The sequence below is a fragment of the Eleutherodactylus coqui genome, chromosome 3 (genome assembly GCF_035609145.1).
Source record: "Eleutherodactylus coqui strain aEleCoq1 chromosome 3, aEleCoq1.hap1, whole genome shotgun sequence".
Lineage (NCBI taxonomy): Eukaryota > Metazoa > Chordata > Amphibia > Anura > Eleutherodactylidae > Eleutherodactylus > Eleutherodactylus coqui.
Genome location: NC_089839.1, coordinates 25,186,480 through 25,206,825, shown reverse-complemented (window position 1 = coordinate 25,206,825; position 20,346 = coordinate 25,186,480). Strand labels below are relative to the sequence as shown.

Sequence of the window (20,346 nt, the reverse complement as noted above, 5' to 3'; positions counted from 1 at the left end):
GGCTTTTCGCCTCTTGCCAGTGGCCCCAGATAGCATTCGCTTACTGGGCTGCTTTTGGGATGGAAAGGTGTTTGCCCATGGGATGCTCAATCTCGTGTGCTTACTTTGAAGCCTTCAGCACATTTCTGGAATGGGTAGTGAAGGACACTGCAGAGTTGCAGTCAGTAATTCACTACCTGGATGACTTCTTGTGTATTGGGCCTGGGGAGTCGCCAGTGTGTGCGACTTTGCTGGGAACATTACAGTGGGTCACCGAGCAGTTTGGGGTGCCATTGGCACCTGGGAAGACGGAGGGACCAACGACTTCCCTTCAGTTTTGGGGTATCTTGATTGATACCGAGGCTATGGTGTGCCAGTTACCGGAGGATAAGCTGAAGGACTTAAAAAGCGAGGTGGAAAGAGCCCGGGGATTGCAGAAGATTACGCTGAAAGGGCTCTAGTCATGATTGGGCAAGTTGAATTTTGCTTGCAGGATAATGCCTATGGGGCGAATTTTTTGTCGCAGAATGGCGGCAGCCACAGCGGGGGTTCGAGCCCCGCATCACTACATTAGATTGGGGAGGAATGTAAAAGGGGATTTGGCAGTGTGGGCGTCATTTTTAAAGGAATATAATGGGAGGTCCATGATCATCTCAGAGGTGAGTGAGAACTTGGACTATGAGCTTTTCCGGACGCGGCGGGGAGTGCAGGATTCGGGGCATATTGCCAAGGGCAATGGTGCACTGGGGAATGGCCAGAGAGTTGGAAGGTAGATGGTATGACAAAGAATCTCGTGCTGTTGTAATTGTTTCCAATAGTGGTGGCTATTGCGCTTTGGGGCGCTCGGCTTCAGAATATGAAGGTGAGGTTCCATTGCGACAATATGGGGGTGGTGCAGGTGATTAATTCCCTGACTGCTTCATCCCCCCCGGTGGTGAACTTGTTACGCCACTTGGTATTGGAGGGCCTGAAGCTGAATATTTGGATAGTGGCGGTGCACGTACCAGGGATAAAGAATTCAATTGCGGATGCTCTTTCTCGGTTTCAGTGAGAGCGATTCAGGACCCTGGCCCCGGAAGCGGAGGAGCAGGGGAGGACGTGCCCGTCTCATCTCTGGAGTGTGGTAAGAGAGCAGTGGGGCACCTGATTGAGAGGTCACTGGCTCAGGGTACGAGAGCTGCTTATATCGCAGTATGGCAAGAGTGTGAAGGTTGGCTGGGTCATCTTAGGTCAGGAGAATCGGAGGAGGATAGAGTGGGGGCGTTGTTGTGTTGGTTGGGAAAGGTAGAGCAGGACAATATTTCGGTGTCGTGTGTTAATCGCTTTATGGCAGGGGTGGCGTTTGGGTGTAAATTAAGGGGCTTGGGGGATATAACTAAGAACTTTTTAGTTAAGCAAGCGTTAAAGGGTTTTAAGAAAGGAAAGGGAAGAGTTGATTCACGGAGGCCAGTTTCGTTTGAATTATTAGAAAAGATTGGGTTGGTGCTGGACGGCATTTGTAACAAATTATTTGAAAGATTGTTATTCAGGTTAGCTTTTTCATTAGCCTTTTTTGGGGCATTAAGGGTGGGTGAGTTGGTTTCACCCAGTAAACTAATTGGGGGGGGGGCTTACAGATGGCGGACGTAAGAGAAGCTGATGACCATCTGGAGTTGTTTATTCGGCGATCAAAAACAGATCAGGCTGGGCGGGGACAGTTGGTTAGGTTGGGGAGGGTTCATGGTGCAACAATGTGCCCTGTGACGGCGTGGAAGAATTATATGAGGGTAGCGGGCGAGAGATTAGGCCCGTTGCTACAGCACGAGGGGGGTCAGTTTTTGTCACGATTCCAGTTTGCAGCGGTCTTTAAGAAGGCGCTGCTACAGTTGGGTCTGGATGAGTCACAATTTGGGCCGCACTCGTTTAGAGTGGGGGCAGCTACGGAGGCAAGGTTACAAGGGTTACCGGGAGAATCTATTAGGAGGATAGGCAGGTGGCAATCAGGGCGGTATAAATTGTATGTGCGCCCTCAGTTGTTGTAAAGTATTGTGGGGGGGGGGGGTAATTTTAAAAGGGGGAGCTGTTCAATATTGTTTTCTTTTATTGCAGGTCCACAATCGGCGTTAGTGTGGATTATGGGGCACTCTTATTGGGGGGCAGAGAGAGCCAGTGTTAGGCAAGATGGGAGGCAGTTGAGGTTCCCTAGGTCGGAGGCGGTGTTGAGGTGGATGGGTATTAGAGGGATGTCGGGGTGCAAGGTTTTGCACAAATTCAAGAGGATGGTTAGCCTAGACAGGGTCCTGGACATAGTTGTGGTGCACGCCGGGGGCAATGATTTGGGTAAGAGACCATTTAGGGACTTGTCGAGAGATATCAGGTACGATATCTTAAGACTATTGGCGTCGCATCGTAAAATGGTAGTCGTTTGGTCGGAGATAGTGCCAAGGATGATTTGGAAATTCGTACGGTCGGCAAAAGGTTTGGACAAGGCGAGAATCAAACTCAATAGGGAGGTTTCTCGCTTTGTCGGTAGGAATGGGGGAGTGGCAGTGCGACACATAGATTTGGAGGCTGGCACTGGGAATTATTGGAGGCAGGACGGGGTTCATTTGAACAAAATTGGGCTGGATTTGTGGCTAGAGGCAGTGCAGGAGGGGATTGAGCGCGCCTTGGTCTTGTGGAGGGCGGCGCAGGCTTGAGGGTTCAAGCCGTGCTGGCTGTGGCGGTTAGGGAGGGGTCCTTGGAGTCAATATAGGTGGGGGGTGGGGGGGGAGGCAGGGGTAGTAGAGTTACCTCCTCCCCCCTCCGGTTTGGATTAAGTAGTAGGTGGGTCTGTCGCCTCTTGGTTTGACAGGGGGTTCCCTGCAAAAGTGGTTGTTGTTGCTAGCCGGGGTATGGCTAGATAGCCCCGGGGTCGGGAGGTAGGCGACTCGAGGCGAAGTGGCGAGTCTCCTGAGTCAGGTGATTAGAGACGGGAGGCGTGGTTTAGGAAAATAGGGTCTCCCGAGTCAGGTTTTAGGAGAAGGGAGACAGTTACACCTATTTTTCCTTGGTTGGTGAGGCGACAGATAGTTTTTAGTTGGGAGCTCCAAGGATCTCTCCAAAATAGTTTAGGAATAGGTTTTAAAAGTGTATTTATGTTATATTGTTATGTTTTAATAAATTGGCTGCTGTGGCCAAAAAAATTAATCCAAAAAAGAAGTTGTCAGTGGTTATTTTAGATAAGTGGGAAAAACGGGGGTAATGGGCTACAGAAGACGACTCCGTTGTACCAAGTCATGTCATCGGACCTCCCACCTTCTAGTTAGTGGTGATACAGACACATGAGGCGGCTCGCGCAGAGCACCGCTGGGAACTGTTTTTGTTTAGCAACGACTCTAAAACAGCTGAATTCCTGCCCGAACACAAACCCCAGGAGGTCCAGACGGAGGGGAGCGTCATCACATAGCGCCATCCTTCTGTAGTGGTGGGGAATACACGTCCTTCCGCTCCAGGAGGTTTCTCTCCTCCCTCGGCTCACATTAGGACCCCCGCGTTACGGTTACCGCTGGGAATGTCATGTGACTATACCAGGCGGCAGCGGCTCACCGCCATTCACACTCAGGAAACTGGGGGGAAACTGTTGTAAACCAGAGTCACAGAGGCGCTCGGAGGTCACACCCCACAGGGGGATGTTATCACGTGGGTTTGTCCGACTGCGACACGGATGGAACTCGTACAGTGAGAGGAGCCATTATTTACTATGAATGTATTCACAGGAGGGATGTTTTTTTCATTCTGCATTTCTGTGTGTATACAGTATAGTATATATATAGTGTATATATTAGTGTGTATACAGTATAGTATATATATTGGGTATATATTAGTGTGTATACAGTGTAGCATATATATTGCGTATATATTAGTGTGTGTACAGTGTAGTATATATATAGTGTATATATTAGTGTGTATACAGTGTAGTATATATATTGCGTATATATTAGTGTGTGTACAGTGTAGTATATATATTGTGCATATATTAGTGTGTATACAGTGTAGTATATATTGTGTATACATTAGTGTGTATACAGTGTAGTATATATATTGTGCATATATTAGTGTGTATACAGTGTAGTATATATATTGCGCATATATTAGTGTGTATACAGTGTAGTATATATTGTGTATATTAGTGTGTATACAGTGTAGTATATATTGTGTATATTAGTGTGTATACAGTGTAGTATATATTGTGTATACATTAGTGTGTATACAGTGTAGTATATATTGTGCATAGATTAGTGTGTATACAGTGTAGTATATATATTGTGCATATATTAGTGTGTATACAGTGTAGTATATATTGTGTATATATTAGTGTGTATACAGTGTAGTATATATTGTGTATACATTAGTGTGTATACAGTGTAGTATATATATTGCGCATATATTAGTCTGTATACAGTGTAGTATATATTGTGTGTATATTAGTGTGTATACATTAGTGTGTATATATCAGTGCACATAGCGTATACTGTGTGTATACAGTGTAAATACAGCCGGGTGTATACTAGTATATACAGTATATATGTCTCTCACCTCCGGTCTGGTTGAAGCGCTCCATCAGTGTCCTCACATTATGTCTGAATACAGCCTCAGCTCCTTTACCAATCTGTGTCTCTCTCTCCCAGTATTCGGGTTCCTCCTTCTTTATCCACTCCGCTCGCGGTAACATCCTCCGGCTGACTGAGTTATAATTCGTAATCTCCTGATCATCCACATATCCAACATAAGAGTACTCCGGTATCCCGGGCCCCGGAGCTGAGACCACCGTGTGATAGTAGCGCAGAGAGTGACTGTCTGAGAGATACAGAGTGTTACATATCACACACGGGGCGGAGTCACACCAGCGTGTTCACACACAATACACAGAGGATAGAACCCACTGATTCCAATAGCTTCATTCTCATTACTCGTTTTTGCGCCACGCTTTATTTTTGTGCACATTTGCGCACCGAAGGCCCCACAGAAGTCTGAGAGCTCCGCAAATTCGTGATTGAGCATACTTTTGAGGGAGAAAGAACACATCTGGACCTCATTAGGCTAAATAGCCATGTGAATCCGGGAGTGGTCGTGACCCGTGTGCATGTGGAATGACGCATGTGAAAGATACACTCAAATACACCACGCTTACACTCATGTGAAGCCGCCATATACTACAATCACAGGAAGAGTTATCATGTATATATGTATGGTATGTAGGTGACAGGGTCTCAGTCATGTATGTACAGCGTGTAGGTGACAGGGTCTTGGTCCTGTATGTATGTACAGCGTGTAGGGGACAGGGTCTCAGTCCTGTATGTATGTACAGCGTGTAGGTTACAGGGTCTCTGTCATGTATGTATGTACAGCAGGTAGGTTACAGGGTCTCGGTCATGTATGTATGTACAGAGTGTAGGTGACAGGGTCTCGGTCATGTATGTACAGTGTGTAGGTTGCAGGGTCTCGGTCATGTATGTATGTACAGCGTGCAGGTGACAGGGTGTCAGTCATGTATGTATGTACAGCATGTAGGTGACAGGGTCTCGGTCATGTATGTATGTACAGAGTGTCAGTTACAGGGTCTCGGTCATGTATGTATGTACAGCTTGTAGGTTACAGGGTCTTGGTCATGTATGTATGTACAGCGTGTAGGTTACAGGGTCTTGGTCATGTATGTATGTACAGCATGTAGGTTACAGGGTGTCAGTCATGTATGTATGTACAGCGTGTAGGGGACAGGGTCTCCGTCATATATGTATAGCATGTAGGTGACAGGGTCTCGGCCATGTATGTATATACAGCGTGTAGATGACAGGGTCTCGGTTATGTATGTATGTACAGCGTGTAGGTTACAGGGTGTCGGTCATGTATGTATGTACAGCATGTAGGGGACAGGGTCTCGGCCATGTATGTATGTACAGCGTGTAGGTTACAGGGTCTCAGTCATGTATGTATGTACAGCATGTAGGTTACATGGTCTCAGTCATGTATGTGAGATGCAGCAGATGTTACATGATGTAGTTTTCTGCTTGTTGTACATGTTATGTTCTCGTCTCACCGCGCTGCCAGGAAGAACTACAAGGGGGCTCTGTATGTGATAGAATGTGCGCTCCACTGTACCTTATAGCTCCTCAAAGAGGTTCTGAGGCAGCTGGGATTATTTACTGTCTTGCACACACTGCACCTGCTGCAGAACCTCTTTTGAAAGTTTCATATCAAACTGCAATGATTTACAAGAAGCCTCTGTCTGCTTCATCAACAAGATGTTCTGCAGCAGCTGGACCCCAGTGTCAGCTCACACAGCGGCCGATGCTGTGATCATTACATCCGGGGTCTGAGCGGTACGGACCGCCAGTTGTGGCATTTATATAACAAACTATCAATCAGCCATTATATAATGTACAGTCTGTGAGGATGATGAGGGGAGGACGCAGCCGTGTAGGACTTGTGGGGTACGGATGAGAGATATCATCAGTCTTATACGATACATGACGTTATACGGCAGAGGATATGGCGCATCTGATATAATTGGCGCAGGTCGCTAGACATGTTAGATACATTTCTCCCCTCACACAGCCTTAGGGTTTCTTCACACGAGCACAAAAACACACGTCTATTAGCCTCAATGCATTCCCTATGGTGTGTGCACATGTCCGTGCTTTACAGACGTGTGCCTGTAAAGATAAGACCTGCGTGCACCATAAGGAATGCACGCATTGTCTTCAATGGAGCCACAGCTGCTGCCGGCGGCTACATTGAAGACAATGGTCTGCCGGCACCCCTAAATTATTTTTTAGCGAAGAGCTTTAAATGTAAGCTCTTCTATGAAAAAAAAAAAACATTTTAGTGTAAATAAATAAATAAAAATATACTTACCTGTCCGCCGCTACAGTCTGCATGCGGCAGATGTTTTCTTGCTGTACCTGCTACATCTGTGACAGATGCAGCAAAGGAATTCTTCATCCCTGCAGAGAATAAAGAATTCCCTACAACAGCAAAATAGTGTAGAAAAAAAACATACTCACCTTTCTTCAGATGCCGGGGCTCAGTCGTGTCCTCTCTGCGCTGTCCCCAGGTCTTCAAAGCAGCTCTTTACGCAGGCGGGGATTTACAATCTCTGCCTCCTGAAAGAGCTGCCTCTGATTGGCTGAGGTGCTCAGCCAATCACAGACAGCTGCTTCTGATTGACTGAGCACCTCAGCAATTCACAGGCAGCTCTTGCTGAATGAATGACAGGCAAGAGCTGCCTGTGATTGGCTAAGCGCTCAAAGAACTGCATTGAAGAGTCGGGGACAGCGCAGAGAGGACGTGGCTGAGCCCCCACAGCTGATGGAAGGGGAGTATGTTTTTTTTTTACACTAATTTGCATTATTTTTTAGGGAAGGGCTTATAATTAAGCCCTTCCCTGAAAAACAATTACTAGGTGCTAGCAGCTGGATCCGCTACCGCAGCTGTCATTTGTTACAGCTGTGGTAGGGAATTCTTTATTCCACGCGGGGATTAAGAATTCCTTTGCCGCATCTGTCACATCTGTGACAGGTGCAGTAGGGAATTCTTTATTCCTAGCGGGGATGAAGAAAACATCTGTCGCATGCGGCAGATGTGTTCATAAACCCCCCGGGGGACACGGCAGCAGCGGACAGGTAAGTATATTGTTATATATATATATCTAAATATATATATATATTTTTTTTTTTCTTTACACTAAAATGTTTGTTTTTCAGGGAAGAGCGTCAGCAGCCGCGGCTTCATTGAAGACAATGTGCGGACCTGCACACACATGTGTTTTTGCGCGTACAGGGTTGCGCACCTATGTACGCACATGGTTGTGTGCAGCCACCCTCATAGCGGGTGTACATACACACCAATAACTCGCACCACAAACTGACACACGTCTTTAATAAATTTAGCTTATTTTATGACTCTCAGCTGCTCCCCTATTTTCTATGTTCTGTAATATATAATATATTTGGCGCACGTCATGTGCTCCATTTTTTTTCCTCCCTTTCCTCAGTAAATCTCCCACAGTGTTTTCCAAATATTTACATGTAGCGCAGTAAGCGCTCAGTCACATGGGCGGTTTTGACACGCAAATTTTTGTGCGCATAACTGATGCACCTAGCAGCGTTTATCTGCTCAAAAAGAGTGCTGCTGCTATCCCCTGCTGCCGCTGTGACAGCTGCAGCAAGGGATTCCTTAGATGTGAAAGCCCTGGATGCTGTCACATCCAGGGGTTTCCCCTGTGGTCAAGAGGGCCGGCTGCAGCTGCGGCGGCCCAGTTGACATACAGAAGACATTGCTCTCCTCTGCTACAGCTGTGACAGAGGATTTCTTCATCTCCGCGGGGAGTCCCTTTGTTACTGAACACTGTGACAACATTGTCATGAATTCATGAATGGGTGAGTGCTGCCTCTGATTGGCTGAGCGCAAGGACCAATCAGAGGCAGCTCTCAGCAGTCATTCAATAGCTGAGAGTTGCCTCTGATTGGTCACAGTGCTCAGCCAATCATAGGTAGCCCTTTCAACAGGCGGGAATTTTAAATCCCTGCCTGCTGAAAGCTTCTCACAGCATTGCAGGAGAAGAGACGGCTGGACGCGGCTGAGCTTCGGCAGCTGCAGAGAGGGGAGTATAGATTTATTTTCAATTTTGACACATTTTTAGGATGGTTTTCAGTGAAGGGCTTATTGGCAGTCCATTGCTATCAATGGAGCCGGCTGTATTGTCGTCTCCATTAAATTTATTGGGAGAACATTGTGCTCCTCTGCCACAGCTGTGGCAGAGGAGAACGATCTTAAGTATATGTTCTCAATGGGGTCAGCGCTGCTGCCACGGGCCCCATTGAGCGCAAGGTGAAACCCCTGGATGCGACAGCATCCAGGGGTTTCACATACAAAGAACACAAGAACACAGGTTTGCCGCACTTACATGTGTTCGGCGAACCGGTGTGCTATAATTCTTGCTGCAGGCGTTTTCCGCATGTAAAATTCGCACATGTGACCGCTGACATTGAAGAGCATTGGTTCTATCTAGTGTGATCTTTTTTACATGCGGAGAAACGCCCGTATGACTGAGCCCTGACACCGCCATACTGTCACACAGTGATTGCATCATCTCTAGTGACAGAAGAACAAACGCCGAGTTCACAGGAAATAGCTGCATTTTCCCCCTCCATACTCCCCAGAATACACAGCAGATACGTGATATAATAACTGACCCCCTCCATACTTCCCAGAATACACAGCAGATACGTGATATAATAACTGACCCCCTCCATACTCCCCAGAATACACAGCAGATAAGTGATATAATAACTGACCCCCTCCATACTCCCCAGAATACACAGCAGATACGTGATATAATAACTGACCCCCTCCATACTCCCCAGAATACACAGCAGATAAGTGATATAATAACTGACCCCCTCCATACTCCCCAGAATACACAGCAGATACGTGATATAATAACTGACCCCCTCCATACTTCCCAGAATACACAGCAGATAAGTGATATAATAACTGATCCCCCTCCATACTCACCAGAATACACCACAGATAAGTGATATAATAACTGATCCCCTCCATACTACCCAGAATATACCACAGATAAGCGATATAATAACTGATCACCTCCATACTCACCAGAATACACTGCAGATAAGTGATATGATAACTGATCACCTCCATACTACCCAGAATACACTGCAGATAAGTGATATAATAACTGATCCTCCTCCATACTCCCCAGAATATACTGCAAATAAGTGATATAATAACTGATTCCCTCCATACTGACAAGAATACACCGCAGATAAGTGATATAATAACTGATCCCCTCCATACTCCCCAGAATACACTACGGATAAGTGATATAATAACTGACTCCCCTCCATGCTCACCAGAATACACTGCAGATAAGTGATATAATAACTGATCCCCTCCATACTACCCAGAATACACCGCAGATAATTGATATAATAACTGATCCCCCTCCATACTCCCTAGAATACACCGCAGATAAGTGATATAATAACTGACCCCTCCATACTACCCAGAATACACTGTAGATAAGTGATATAAAAACTGATCCCCTCCATACAGATAGTCCCTGACATACGAACATTCGAGTTATGAATTTCGGTACATAAGAACAAGGTCGTCCTCAAGCGCCAAAGGCTAATTCGCATGGCGGCAGAGTGGTGGCAGCAGCGAGCAGGAGCCACGGCTGTCGCAAACAGTAGCTCTCTCTTACTGTGCCCACGTGGTTTCAGTACAACGCGTGTTGTGAACATGTCAGGTGCCAAGCGCAAAGGAAGTGGTGATGCTGGAACTTCTAAAAAACACCAGGCCATCACGATAGAAACAAAAGTTGACATCATAAAAAAGAGTGGAGCGTGGTGAGAAGATGTCCAATGTTGCTCGCTCATACCAGATGAATCGTTCTACCATCGGTACCATTCTCAAGAACAAGGATAGGATCATGGAACATGTGAGAAGTTCGGTGCCTAGGCACTCTACTATTATTAGTAAGAAACGTGGAAAAGTGATAGAAGAACTTCTAAATCTTCTGAGCATTTGGATGGAGGATTGTCATCAGAAAAGAAAGCCACTAAGCTTAATGCTGATTCAAGAGAAGGCTTTAAAGGGGTTGTCCCGCGCCGAAACGGGGTTTTTTTTTTTTCAACCCCCCCCCCGTTCGGCGCGAGACAACCCCAATGCAGGGGTTAAAAAAGAACACCGCACAGCGCTTACCTGAATCCCCGCGCTCCGGTGACTTCTTACTTACCGGTTGAAGATGGCCGCCGGGATCTTCTCCCTCTGTGGACCGCAGCTCTTCTGTGCGGTCCATTGCCGATTCCAGCCTCCTGATTGGCTGGAATCGGCACGTGACGGGGCGGAGCTACACGGAGCTACACGGAGCCCCATTGAGAAGAGAAGAAGACCCGGACTGCGCAAGCGCGTCTAATTTGGCCATTAGACGGCGAAAATTAGACGGCAACCATGGAGACGAGGACGCCAGCAACGGAACAGGTAAGTGAATAACTTTTGATAACTTCTGTATGGCTCATAATTAATGCACAATGTACATTACAAAGTGCATTAATATGGCCATACAGAAGTGTATAGACCCACTTGCTTTCGCGGGACAACCCCTTTAAGTCTTTTTGAAGATGTAAAGACAAAATATGGGGAAGAAGCAGCAGATGTGACCTTTACTGCAAGTCATGGATGGTTTAACCGCTTCAAGGCACGTAATAACCTCCATAACATAAAAGTGACAGGAGAGGCGGCAAGTGCAGATACGGTAGCAGCCCAGGAGTTCCCTGCCACACTTAAGGAAATTATCAAAGAAGGTGCGTTTTCACCTCAGCAAATATTTAATGTTGACGAAACAGGCCTTTATTGGAAAAAGATGCCAGACAGAACCTACATCAGTAAGGAAGAGAAGTCTATGCCTGGCTTCAAACCCGCAAAGGACAGACTGACGCTACTGCTTGGTGGAAATGCCGCAGGAGATATGAAGATCAAACCATTGTTAGTGTATCATGCTGAAAACCCAAGAGCCCTGAAAAATATAGCTAAGGCCTCACTTCCTGTTGTGTGGAAGAGTAACCGAAAAGCCTGGGTCACTCTTGCTATGTTTCAAGACTGGTTTTATCACCATTTCATCCCCGAGGTGGAACGGTACTGCCGGGATAAGAACATTCCCTTCAACATTCTTCTCCTTTTAGATAATGCACCGGGCCACCCCCCTTTTCTAGATGACTTTCATGCAAATGTGAAGGTAGTTTTCCTGCCACCCAACACTACCTTCCTACTCCAGCCAATGGACCAGGGGGCCATTGCAACCTTCAAGAAATACTATCTCCGTCGCACGTTTCGTCAGGCACTGAAGGCAACTGAGGGTGAGTCTGGGATGACATTGCGTGAATTTTGGAAGAACTTCACTATCTATAATGCCATAAAGAACATTGATGCTTCATGGCATGAAATTTCCACGGCCACCATGAATGGGGTTTGGAAGAAACTGTGCCCCATGTTTGTCCACGATTCCCCTAGTTTAGCGAAGCTACAGGCAGAAGAACAAAATGTAGTCGACAACTTAGTAAGCTTGACCTTCATCTTGAGGAACAGGACTTCCATAAATATTTTGCTGTGCATAAGCAGGAGCTGACAAATGAAGATCTCATGGAACTGGACAACCAGAGGAAGGAGGAAGAAAAATAGGACGAACTGGAAGTGGAACCAGCACCGAAGCATTTCCAGACCAAGATGATGGCAAAGGCATTTCAAATGATTGAAGACTCTCTGGCACTCTTTGAATCACAGGACCCAAATGTGGTACGGTACAGCAAGGTTGCAGCATCTGTCCATGATGCACTTCATTGCTACCGCGCCATATACGATGAGAAAAGGCGGCTACCACCCAGGCATCCTTAGACCAGTTCTTTAGGAGGATGGAGAGATGCGAGGAGTCTCATCATGACGCTGAACCAGTGCCATCGATGTCAGGTGTTACAGCATCCACGCCAACATCTTCTCACCCTCCCTCTAATGTTGACGTCCCATTACTACTAAGTGCTGATGACTCATCCTCTCCAATTGTTGATGCATCATGGTCTCCCATTTCTGCTGCTCCACCATCGCCCAACGTCTCCTCCACTTCCAGTCAGTAATTTCCCACAGAAAGCCAGTCCATGAACTCCAGCTGTGTCACCTTATCAAAGTAAGATCCTAATTTTGTTACTATTTTTACACCCAACGATTCTATTACTTGAATGTGCATTTGTTTGGACATATGAACAAAATGTACTTGCGAACCGGCTCCGGGAACGAAAGCTGTTCGTAAGTCGGGTACTAACTGTACTCACAAGAATACACCACAGATAAGTGGTATAATAACTGATCCCCTCAATAATCACCAGAATACACCGCAGATAACTGATATAACAACTGACCCCACTCCATACTGACCAGAATGCACCGCAGATAAGTGATATAATAACTGATCCCCTCCATACTGACCAGAATGCACCGCAGATAAGTGGTATAATAACTGATCCCCTCAATAATTACCAGAATACACTGCAGATAACTGATATAATAACTGATCCCCTCCATACTCCCCAGAATATACCACAGATAAGCGATATAATAACTGATCACCTCCATACTCACCAGAATACACTGCAGATAAGTGATATGATAACTGATCACCTCCATACTACCCAGAATACACTGCAGATAAGTGGTATAATAACTGATCCCCTCAATAATTACCAGAATACACTGCAGATAACTGATATAATAACTGATCCCCTCCATACTCCCCAGAATATACCACAGATAAGCGATATAATAACTGATCACCTCCATACTCACCAGAATACACTGCAGATAAATGATATGATAACTGATCACCTCCATACTACCCAGAATACACTGCAGATAAGTGGTATAATAACTGATCCCCTCAATAATTACCAGAATACACTGCAGATAACTGATATAATAACTGATCCTCCTCCATACTGACCAGAATACACTGCAGATGAGTAATATAATAACTGATCCCCCTCCATACTCACCAGAATACATCACAGATAAGTGATATAATAACTGGCCCCTCCATACTTACCAGAATACACTGCAGATAAGTGATATAATAACTGATCCCCCTCCATACTCACCAGAATACATCACAGATAAGTGATATAATAACTGATCCCCCTCCATACTGACCAGAATACACCGCAGATAAGTGATATAATAACTGACCCCCTCCATACTGACCAGAATACACCGCAGATAAGTGATATAATAACTGACCCCCTCCATACTACCTAGAATACACCGCAGATAAGTGATATAATAACTGACCCCCTCCATACTGACCAGAATACACCACAGATAAGTGATAATAACTGACCCCCTCCATACTCACCAGAATACACCACAGATAAGTGATATAATAACTGACCCCCTCCATACTACCTAGAATACACTGCAGATAAGTGATATAATAACTGATCCCCTCCATACTCCCCAGAATACACTACAGATAAGTGATATAATAACTGACCCCCTCCATACTCACCAGAATACACCACAGATAGGCCGCCTGCACACGAGCGGAAATCCCGCCGCGGGATTTCCCGCGGGATTTCCGCCGCTGAAAGTTTGCATAGGAGTGCATTAAAATACGCACTCCTATGCAGACTGACGCGGTTTGGCCGCGCGAAATCTCGCGCGGCAAATAAACTGCGGCATGTCCTAATTTTCTGCGGGGCACGCACTCACCTGTCCGCCGGCTCCGGTCTGCGCATGCGCCGGCTGCGCGGCAGCCGGCACATGAAAGAGCCGAGGCCGCCATGCGCAGGTGAGTACGCGCTCGTCCCTGCAGGCTCTCGGGTCGGATCGCGCGGCGAGAATTCTCGCTGCCGGATCCGACCCGCTCGTCTGCAGGCGGCCATAAGTGATATAATAACTGAGCCCCCTCCATACTCCCCAGAATACACAGCAGATAAGTGATATAATAACTGATCCCCTCCATACTCCCCAGAATACACTGCAGATAAGTGATATAATAACTGATCCCCTCCATACTATCCAGAATACACTGCAGATAAGTGATATAATAACTGATCCCCTCCATACTCACCAGAATACACTGCAGATAAGTGATATAATAACTGATCCCCTCTATACTCACCAGAATACACTGCAGATAAGTGATATAATAACTGATCCCCTCCATACTCCCCAGAATACACAGCAGATAAGTGATATAATAACTGATCCCCTCCATACTCCCCAGAATACACTGCAGATAAGTGATATAATAAGTGATCCCCTCCATACTATCCAGAATACACTGCAGATAAGTGATATAATAACTGATCCCCTCCATACTCACCAGAATACACTGCAGATAAGTGATATAATAACTGATCCCCTCCATAGTGACCAGAATACACTGCAGATAAGTAATATAATAACTGATCCCCCTCCATACTCCCAAGAATACACCGCAGATAAGTAATATAATAATTGATTCTCCTCCATATTCGCAGAATACACTGCAGATAAGTGATATAATAACTGATCCCCTCCATGCCCCCAGAATACACTGCAGATAATGGATATAATAACTGATCCCCTTCATACTGACCACAAAACACTGCAGATAAGTAATATAATAACTGATCCCCTCCATGCCCCCAGAATACACTGCAGATAAGGGATATAATAACTGATCCCCTCCATACGGACCTGAATACAGTGCAGATAAGTGATGATATAACTGACCCCCCTCCATACTCACCAGAATACACCATAGATAAGTGATATAATAACTGACTCCCCTCTATACTACCCAGAATACACTACAGACAAGTGATATAATAACTGATCCTCCTTCATACTACCCAGAATACTCTGCAGACAAGTAGTATAATAACTGATCCCCCTCCATACTACCCAGAATACACTGCAGATAAGAGATATAATAACTGAACCTCCTCCATACTACCCAGAATACACTGCAGACAAGTGATATAATAACTGATCCTCCTCAATTATCCCCAGAATACACTGCAGACAAGTGATATAATAACTTATCCCCTCCATACCCCGCAGAATACACTACAGACAAGTGATATAATAACTGACTCCCCTCTATACTATCCAGAATACACTGCAGACAAGTGATATTATAACTGATCCTCCTCCATACTCACCAGAATACACTACAGACAAGTGATATAATAACTGATCCCCCACTATACTCCCCAGAACACACTGTAGATAAGTGATATAATAACTCACTCCCCTCCATACTCCCCAGAATACACTGCAGATAAGTAATATAGTAACTTATCCCCCTCCATACTACCCAGAATACACTGCAGACAAGTGATATAATAACTAATCTTTCTCCATACTACCCAAAACACACTGCAAATAAGTAATGTAATAACTGACTCTCCTCCATACTCCCCAGAATACACTGCAGATAAGTGATATAATAACTGATCCTCGTCCATACTCCCCAGAATACACTGCAGACAAGTGATATAATAACTTATCCCCTCCATAGTCCACAGAATACACTACAGACAAGTGATATAATAACTGATCCTCCTCCATACTACCCAGAACACACTGCAGATAAGTAATATAATAACTGACTGTCCTCCATACTCCCCAGAAAACACCGCAGATAGGGGATATAATAACTGATCCTCCTCCATACTCCCCAGAATATACTGCAGACAAGTGATATAATAACTGATCCTCCTCCATACTCCCCAAAATACACTGCAGACAAGTGATATAATAATTGATCCTCCTCCATACTCCCCAGAACACACTACAGATAAGTGGTATAATAACTAACTCCTCTCCATATTCCCCAGAATATACCACAGATAGATGATATAATAACTGATCCCCTCCATACTACATAGAACACACTGCAGATAAGTGATATAATAACTGACTCTCCTCCATACTTCTCAGAATACACTGCAGACAAGTGATATAATAATTGATCACTTCAATACTACCCAGTATACACTGCAGATAAATGATATAATAACTGATCCTCCTCCATACTCCCCAGAGCACACTGCAGATAAATAATATATTAACTGATCCGCCTACGTACTACCCAGAATACACTGCAGATAAGTGATATAATAACTGATCCCCGCCAAACTACCCAGAATACACTGCAGATAAGTAATATAATAACTGATCCCCCTCCATACTACCCAGAATACACCGCAGATAAGTGATATAATAACTGATCCCCTCTATACTACCCAGAATACACTGCAGATAATAATAATAATCTTTATTTGTATAGCGCGAACTTATTCCGCAGCGCTTTCAGGCATGGATAAATGCAAAACAATACAACAATTACAATGTGAGGTACATTGGGTTAGACACAAATGGGATGGGGGTGGTACAGGAGGTGCAGGGGGTGGGGAACACAGGCAATAGGAAATTTCATGTACAGATCATTTATTATAAGGCAAACAGGGTGGGACACCATAGGGAGGGGCGAGGGACTAGGTCAGGAGATTTGGTATGCTTCCCTGAAGAGGTGCGTTTTTAAGGCACGTCTGAAATTTCGTGCACGGGGTAGAGCGTTCCAGAGGATGGGTGCTGCTCTGGTAAAGTCCTGTAGGCGAGCATGTGAGGTTCGTATTACTGGGGTGTTTAGTCTGAGGGTGTTAGCCGATCGAAGTGAGCGCGCTGGGTGGTGTACTGACAGCAGGGAGGTGATGTATGGTGGTGCAGCGCCATGCAGAGCTTTGTGAGTGAGGTAGAGGAGTTTAAATCTAGTTTTGCAGTGGATGGGCAGCCAATGCAGCGACTGGCATAATGCAGCTGAATAACGACTGGATAGAAAAATGAGCCTAGCTGCTGCATTTAGTATGGATTGGATTGGAGTGGAGCGAGTCTAGTGTGGGGGAGGCCGATGAGTAGTGAGTTGCAGTAGTCAAACCGGGAGTGGATGAGGGCAACCACGAGTGTCTTTAGCGTGTCCGTGGTTAGGAACGGATGTATTTTAGCAATATTTCTGAGGTGCATGTGGCATGTTTGGGCCAGAGATTGGATATGGAGGGTAAAGGAGAGGTCAGAGTCCAGTGTGACCCCAAGGCATCGGGCATGCCGTCTGGGGGTTATGATGGTGCCAGACACTGGAATGGTATAAGTAGTATAATAACTGATCTCCCTCCATACTACCCAGAATACACTGCAGATAAGTGATATAATAACTGATACCCTCCATACTCACCAGAATACACCGCAGATGAATGAAGGAGAAGCACAATGAGGGGGAACATCTTCATCATCCTAAAACTTTGGAGACCCCGAGTGACGAGAACATAAAGAACTTCTCCCAAGACAAACAACTAGTGCCGTCAGTCAGTGACTCCGCAGACTGGGGGCAGAGCTCAGCTCTGATTGGACGGAAGGTACCCTCTCCACCAATAGTAAAATAAATCTGCGGCTGGTCATCAGTTACCGGGCAGAGTGAGGCCAGAGAGGTTAGACGGCGGAGAAAGTGAAAGTAAGATGTTGGGATTTTCCAGAAATAATGGAGATTTCTAGAGAAGTGTGAGGAGCTGATAATGAGGAGTAAGCCCGGCAGGGAGGTCTGCTCTGTCTGTGGGGTCCGCTGTGATCACCATGGTGATGTGTAATAATAACGCCTCTGTCCACCATTGTGTCGCTCTCCTCATCAGCTTCTCATTGCTCTGTGGAAGACAGAATGGCGCGGCGAGCTCCGCGGTTCCATCCGGCGACAACAAGCGATATCTGACTGATGATAAAGGGGAATGATGATGAATGTGACGTATCTGTGAGGACAGAAGCCTGACAGCGGTGTGACCAGAGCCGGACGGACACCGCCGTCACCACGGAGATATATTCATCGCTGAAGACGCCATTTACTGTATAATCACTGCTGACATCCATGTAATGTCCTGTACAGAGAGCAGCGGCCGTAGGAGGAGATGTCACCACACCGCAGTACCCAAGTACTGCAGCTAACTGCTGCTATAGATACGGACATTATAGCAGAGCGTGTAAGAACTGCAGAATGGCGCCCTCCTCAGGGAGCGTCCATACAGGACGGGATATACAGAATATCTGCCAGAAATCTGCAGCAGCGGGAAAACATCACAAACAGCTTTGGTGAGATGTTTGTAAAAAAACCCCAGCAGACCCGACCCGTATAGACGGACCCCCAGCAGACCCGACCCGTATAGACGGACCCTCAGGCCGGTCTCACACGGCAGGATTTCAATTGCGGATTTCGCAATCGCCGTCTGCACTGAGGATACGTGGTAAAACGCAGGCACACTCACGGTTACGAATTGTGTATTTTGCAAACACAGGAAAAATCGCAGTATACTCTATTTTAACTCAGATTCCACACGGACGGCCTCCATGGAAGTCAGTGGATGCATCCTGCCGCTGGAACACAATAAACATGGCGTATGAACGGTGTAATTGCTTTGAACTCGGTATGAGAATACATAGAAAAGGAGGGAATCTCACTAGAGATGAGCGAGCACCAAAATGCTCGGGTGCTCGTTGCTCGAGTCGAGCTTTCCGCGATGCTCGACAGTTCGTTTCAAGTAACGAACCCTATTGAAGTCAATGGGTGACTCGAGCATTTTTGTATATGGCCGATGCTCGCTAAGGTTTTTGTTTGTGAAAATCTGCAAAACCTACGAAAGTGATGGAAACGACACAGAAACGGATAGGGCAGGCGAGGGGCAACATGCAGGGCGGCATCTCAGGTTCCCAGGTCCCACTATTAAGCCACAATAGCGGCAAGAGTGACCCCCCCCCCCCCTAACAATTTTTACTTTGGACAAACCCTCATTAGCAAGGCACACCTTAGCTAAGCACCACACTACCTCCAACTAAGCACAAGCACTGCCTGCGGGACACACCGCTGCCTCTTCTCCTGGGTTACATGCTGCCTAACCCCCTCTCCCCCCCGCATGACCCTGCGTTCGCAGCGCACACAAAAGTGTCCCTGCGCAGCCCTCAGCTGCCCTCATGCCACACGCTCACTTCATAGCTACACCACCCTCATGTCTATTTCCACGTTCGTCCGCGATGAGGAGGAACCGGAGGCACACACTGCAAAGGGTTGGCAGGGCCAGGCAGCGACCCTCTTTGAAAGGGGGGGGGGGGGGGGGGGCGATAGCCCACAATGCTGTTGAGAATTGATAATAGATTGACGTTCCATCTTCATTACAATCCTGTGCCTCCTCCGTCAGGAGCTGCAAACATGGGCATAAAGGGGACTCCGCTGCCAGCCCAGCACTTCTACACATCTCCACAATGCAGCAATACTCGGTGTGGGAAGTATGTGAGCAGGCCCTGGGTCAGCCTCTGTCCCAGCAAACACCTTGTGTGGCCCAAGGTGCTGCGAGTGACATAGCAATGGGAATCCATGTGTCCACACACTACTCATTCTGTTTGGGTGTCGGATACCTCATCGACAACACAAGGGGTAAACCATCTGCACTCTGCACCCTACCCAAGTCTGTCAGTATTTTGGGGACAGACAGGTAAAACACCTCAATGGGAAGTCTGTGTGCACCCACAGCATGGGTGGCTGGCAGGAACCCACAGATGGTACATCAAGAAATCCCATTGCAGTGCCCCGGATAGCTGAGGTTACGTGAGAGGAAATATATCTTGGCTGCGGCCCACACTCCATGCCCTAGACATTCTGGGTTTTTTCAAAAGTGCCAGGCAGGTACAACTCCACTATGGCAAGTCTGTGTGCACCCACAGCATGGGTGGCTAGCAGGAACACACAGACGGTAC

General features: G+C 46.3%; 2 protein-coding genes across 5 annotated transcripts in view; one reads left to right on the top strand and one right to left on the bottom strand.

Annotated features, from left to right (window-relative positions):
• Nucleotides 1-17,941, bottom strand: part of LOC136620524 (class I histocompatibility antigen, F10 alpha chain-like) — a 45,362-nt gene extending 27,421 nt beyond the window's left edge. For all 4 annotated transcript variants that reach the window (XM_066595360.1, XM_066595361.1, XM_066595362.1 and 1 more), the window contains exons 1-2: nt 17,789-17,941; nt 4,537-4,797 (exon numbers count right to left, since the gene is read on the bottom strand). In XM_066595360.1, coding sequence (XP_066451457.1) covers nt 4,537-4,797; nt 17,789-17,846 — 319 coding nt within the window. In that variant the 5' untranslated portion in view covers nt 17,847-17,941. The remainder of the gene's footprint in view (nt 1-4,536; nt 4,798-17,788) is intronic.
• LOC136619653 (tigger transposable element-derived protein 1-like) lies at nt 10,382-12,204 on the top strand. The gene is made up of 3 exons (XM_066594422.1): nt 10,382-10,623; nt 11,137-12,082; nt 12,145-12,204. Exons 1-3 carry the CDS (start codon nt 10,382-10,384, stop codon nt 12,202-12,204), a joined length of 1,248 nt encoding a protein of 415 aa, XP_066450519.1.
• Nucleotides 17,942-20,346: the final 2,405 nt, after the last annotated feature.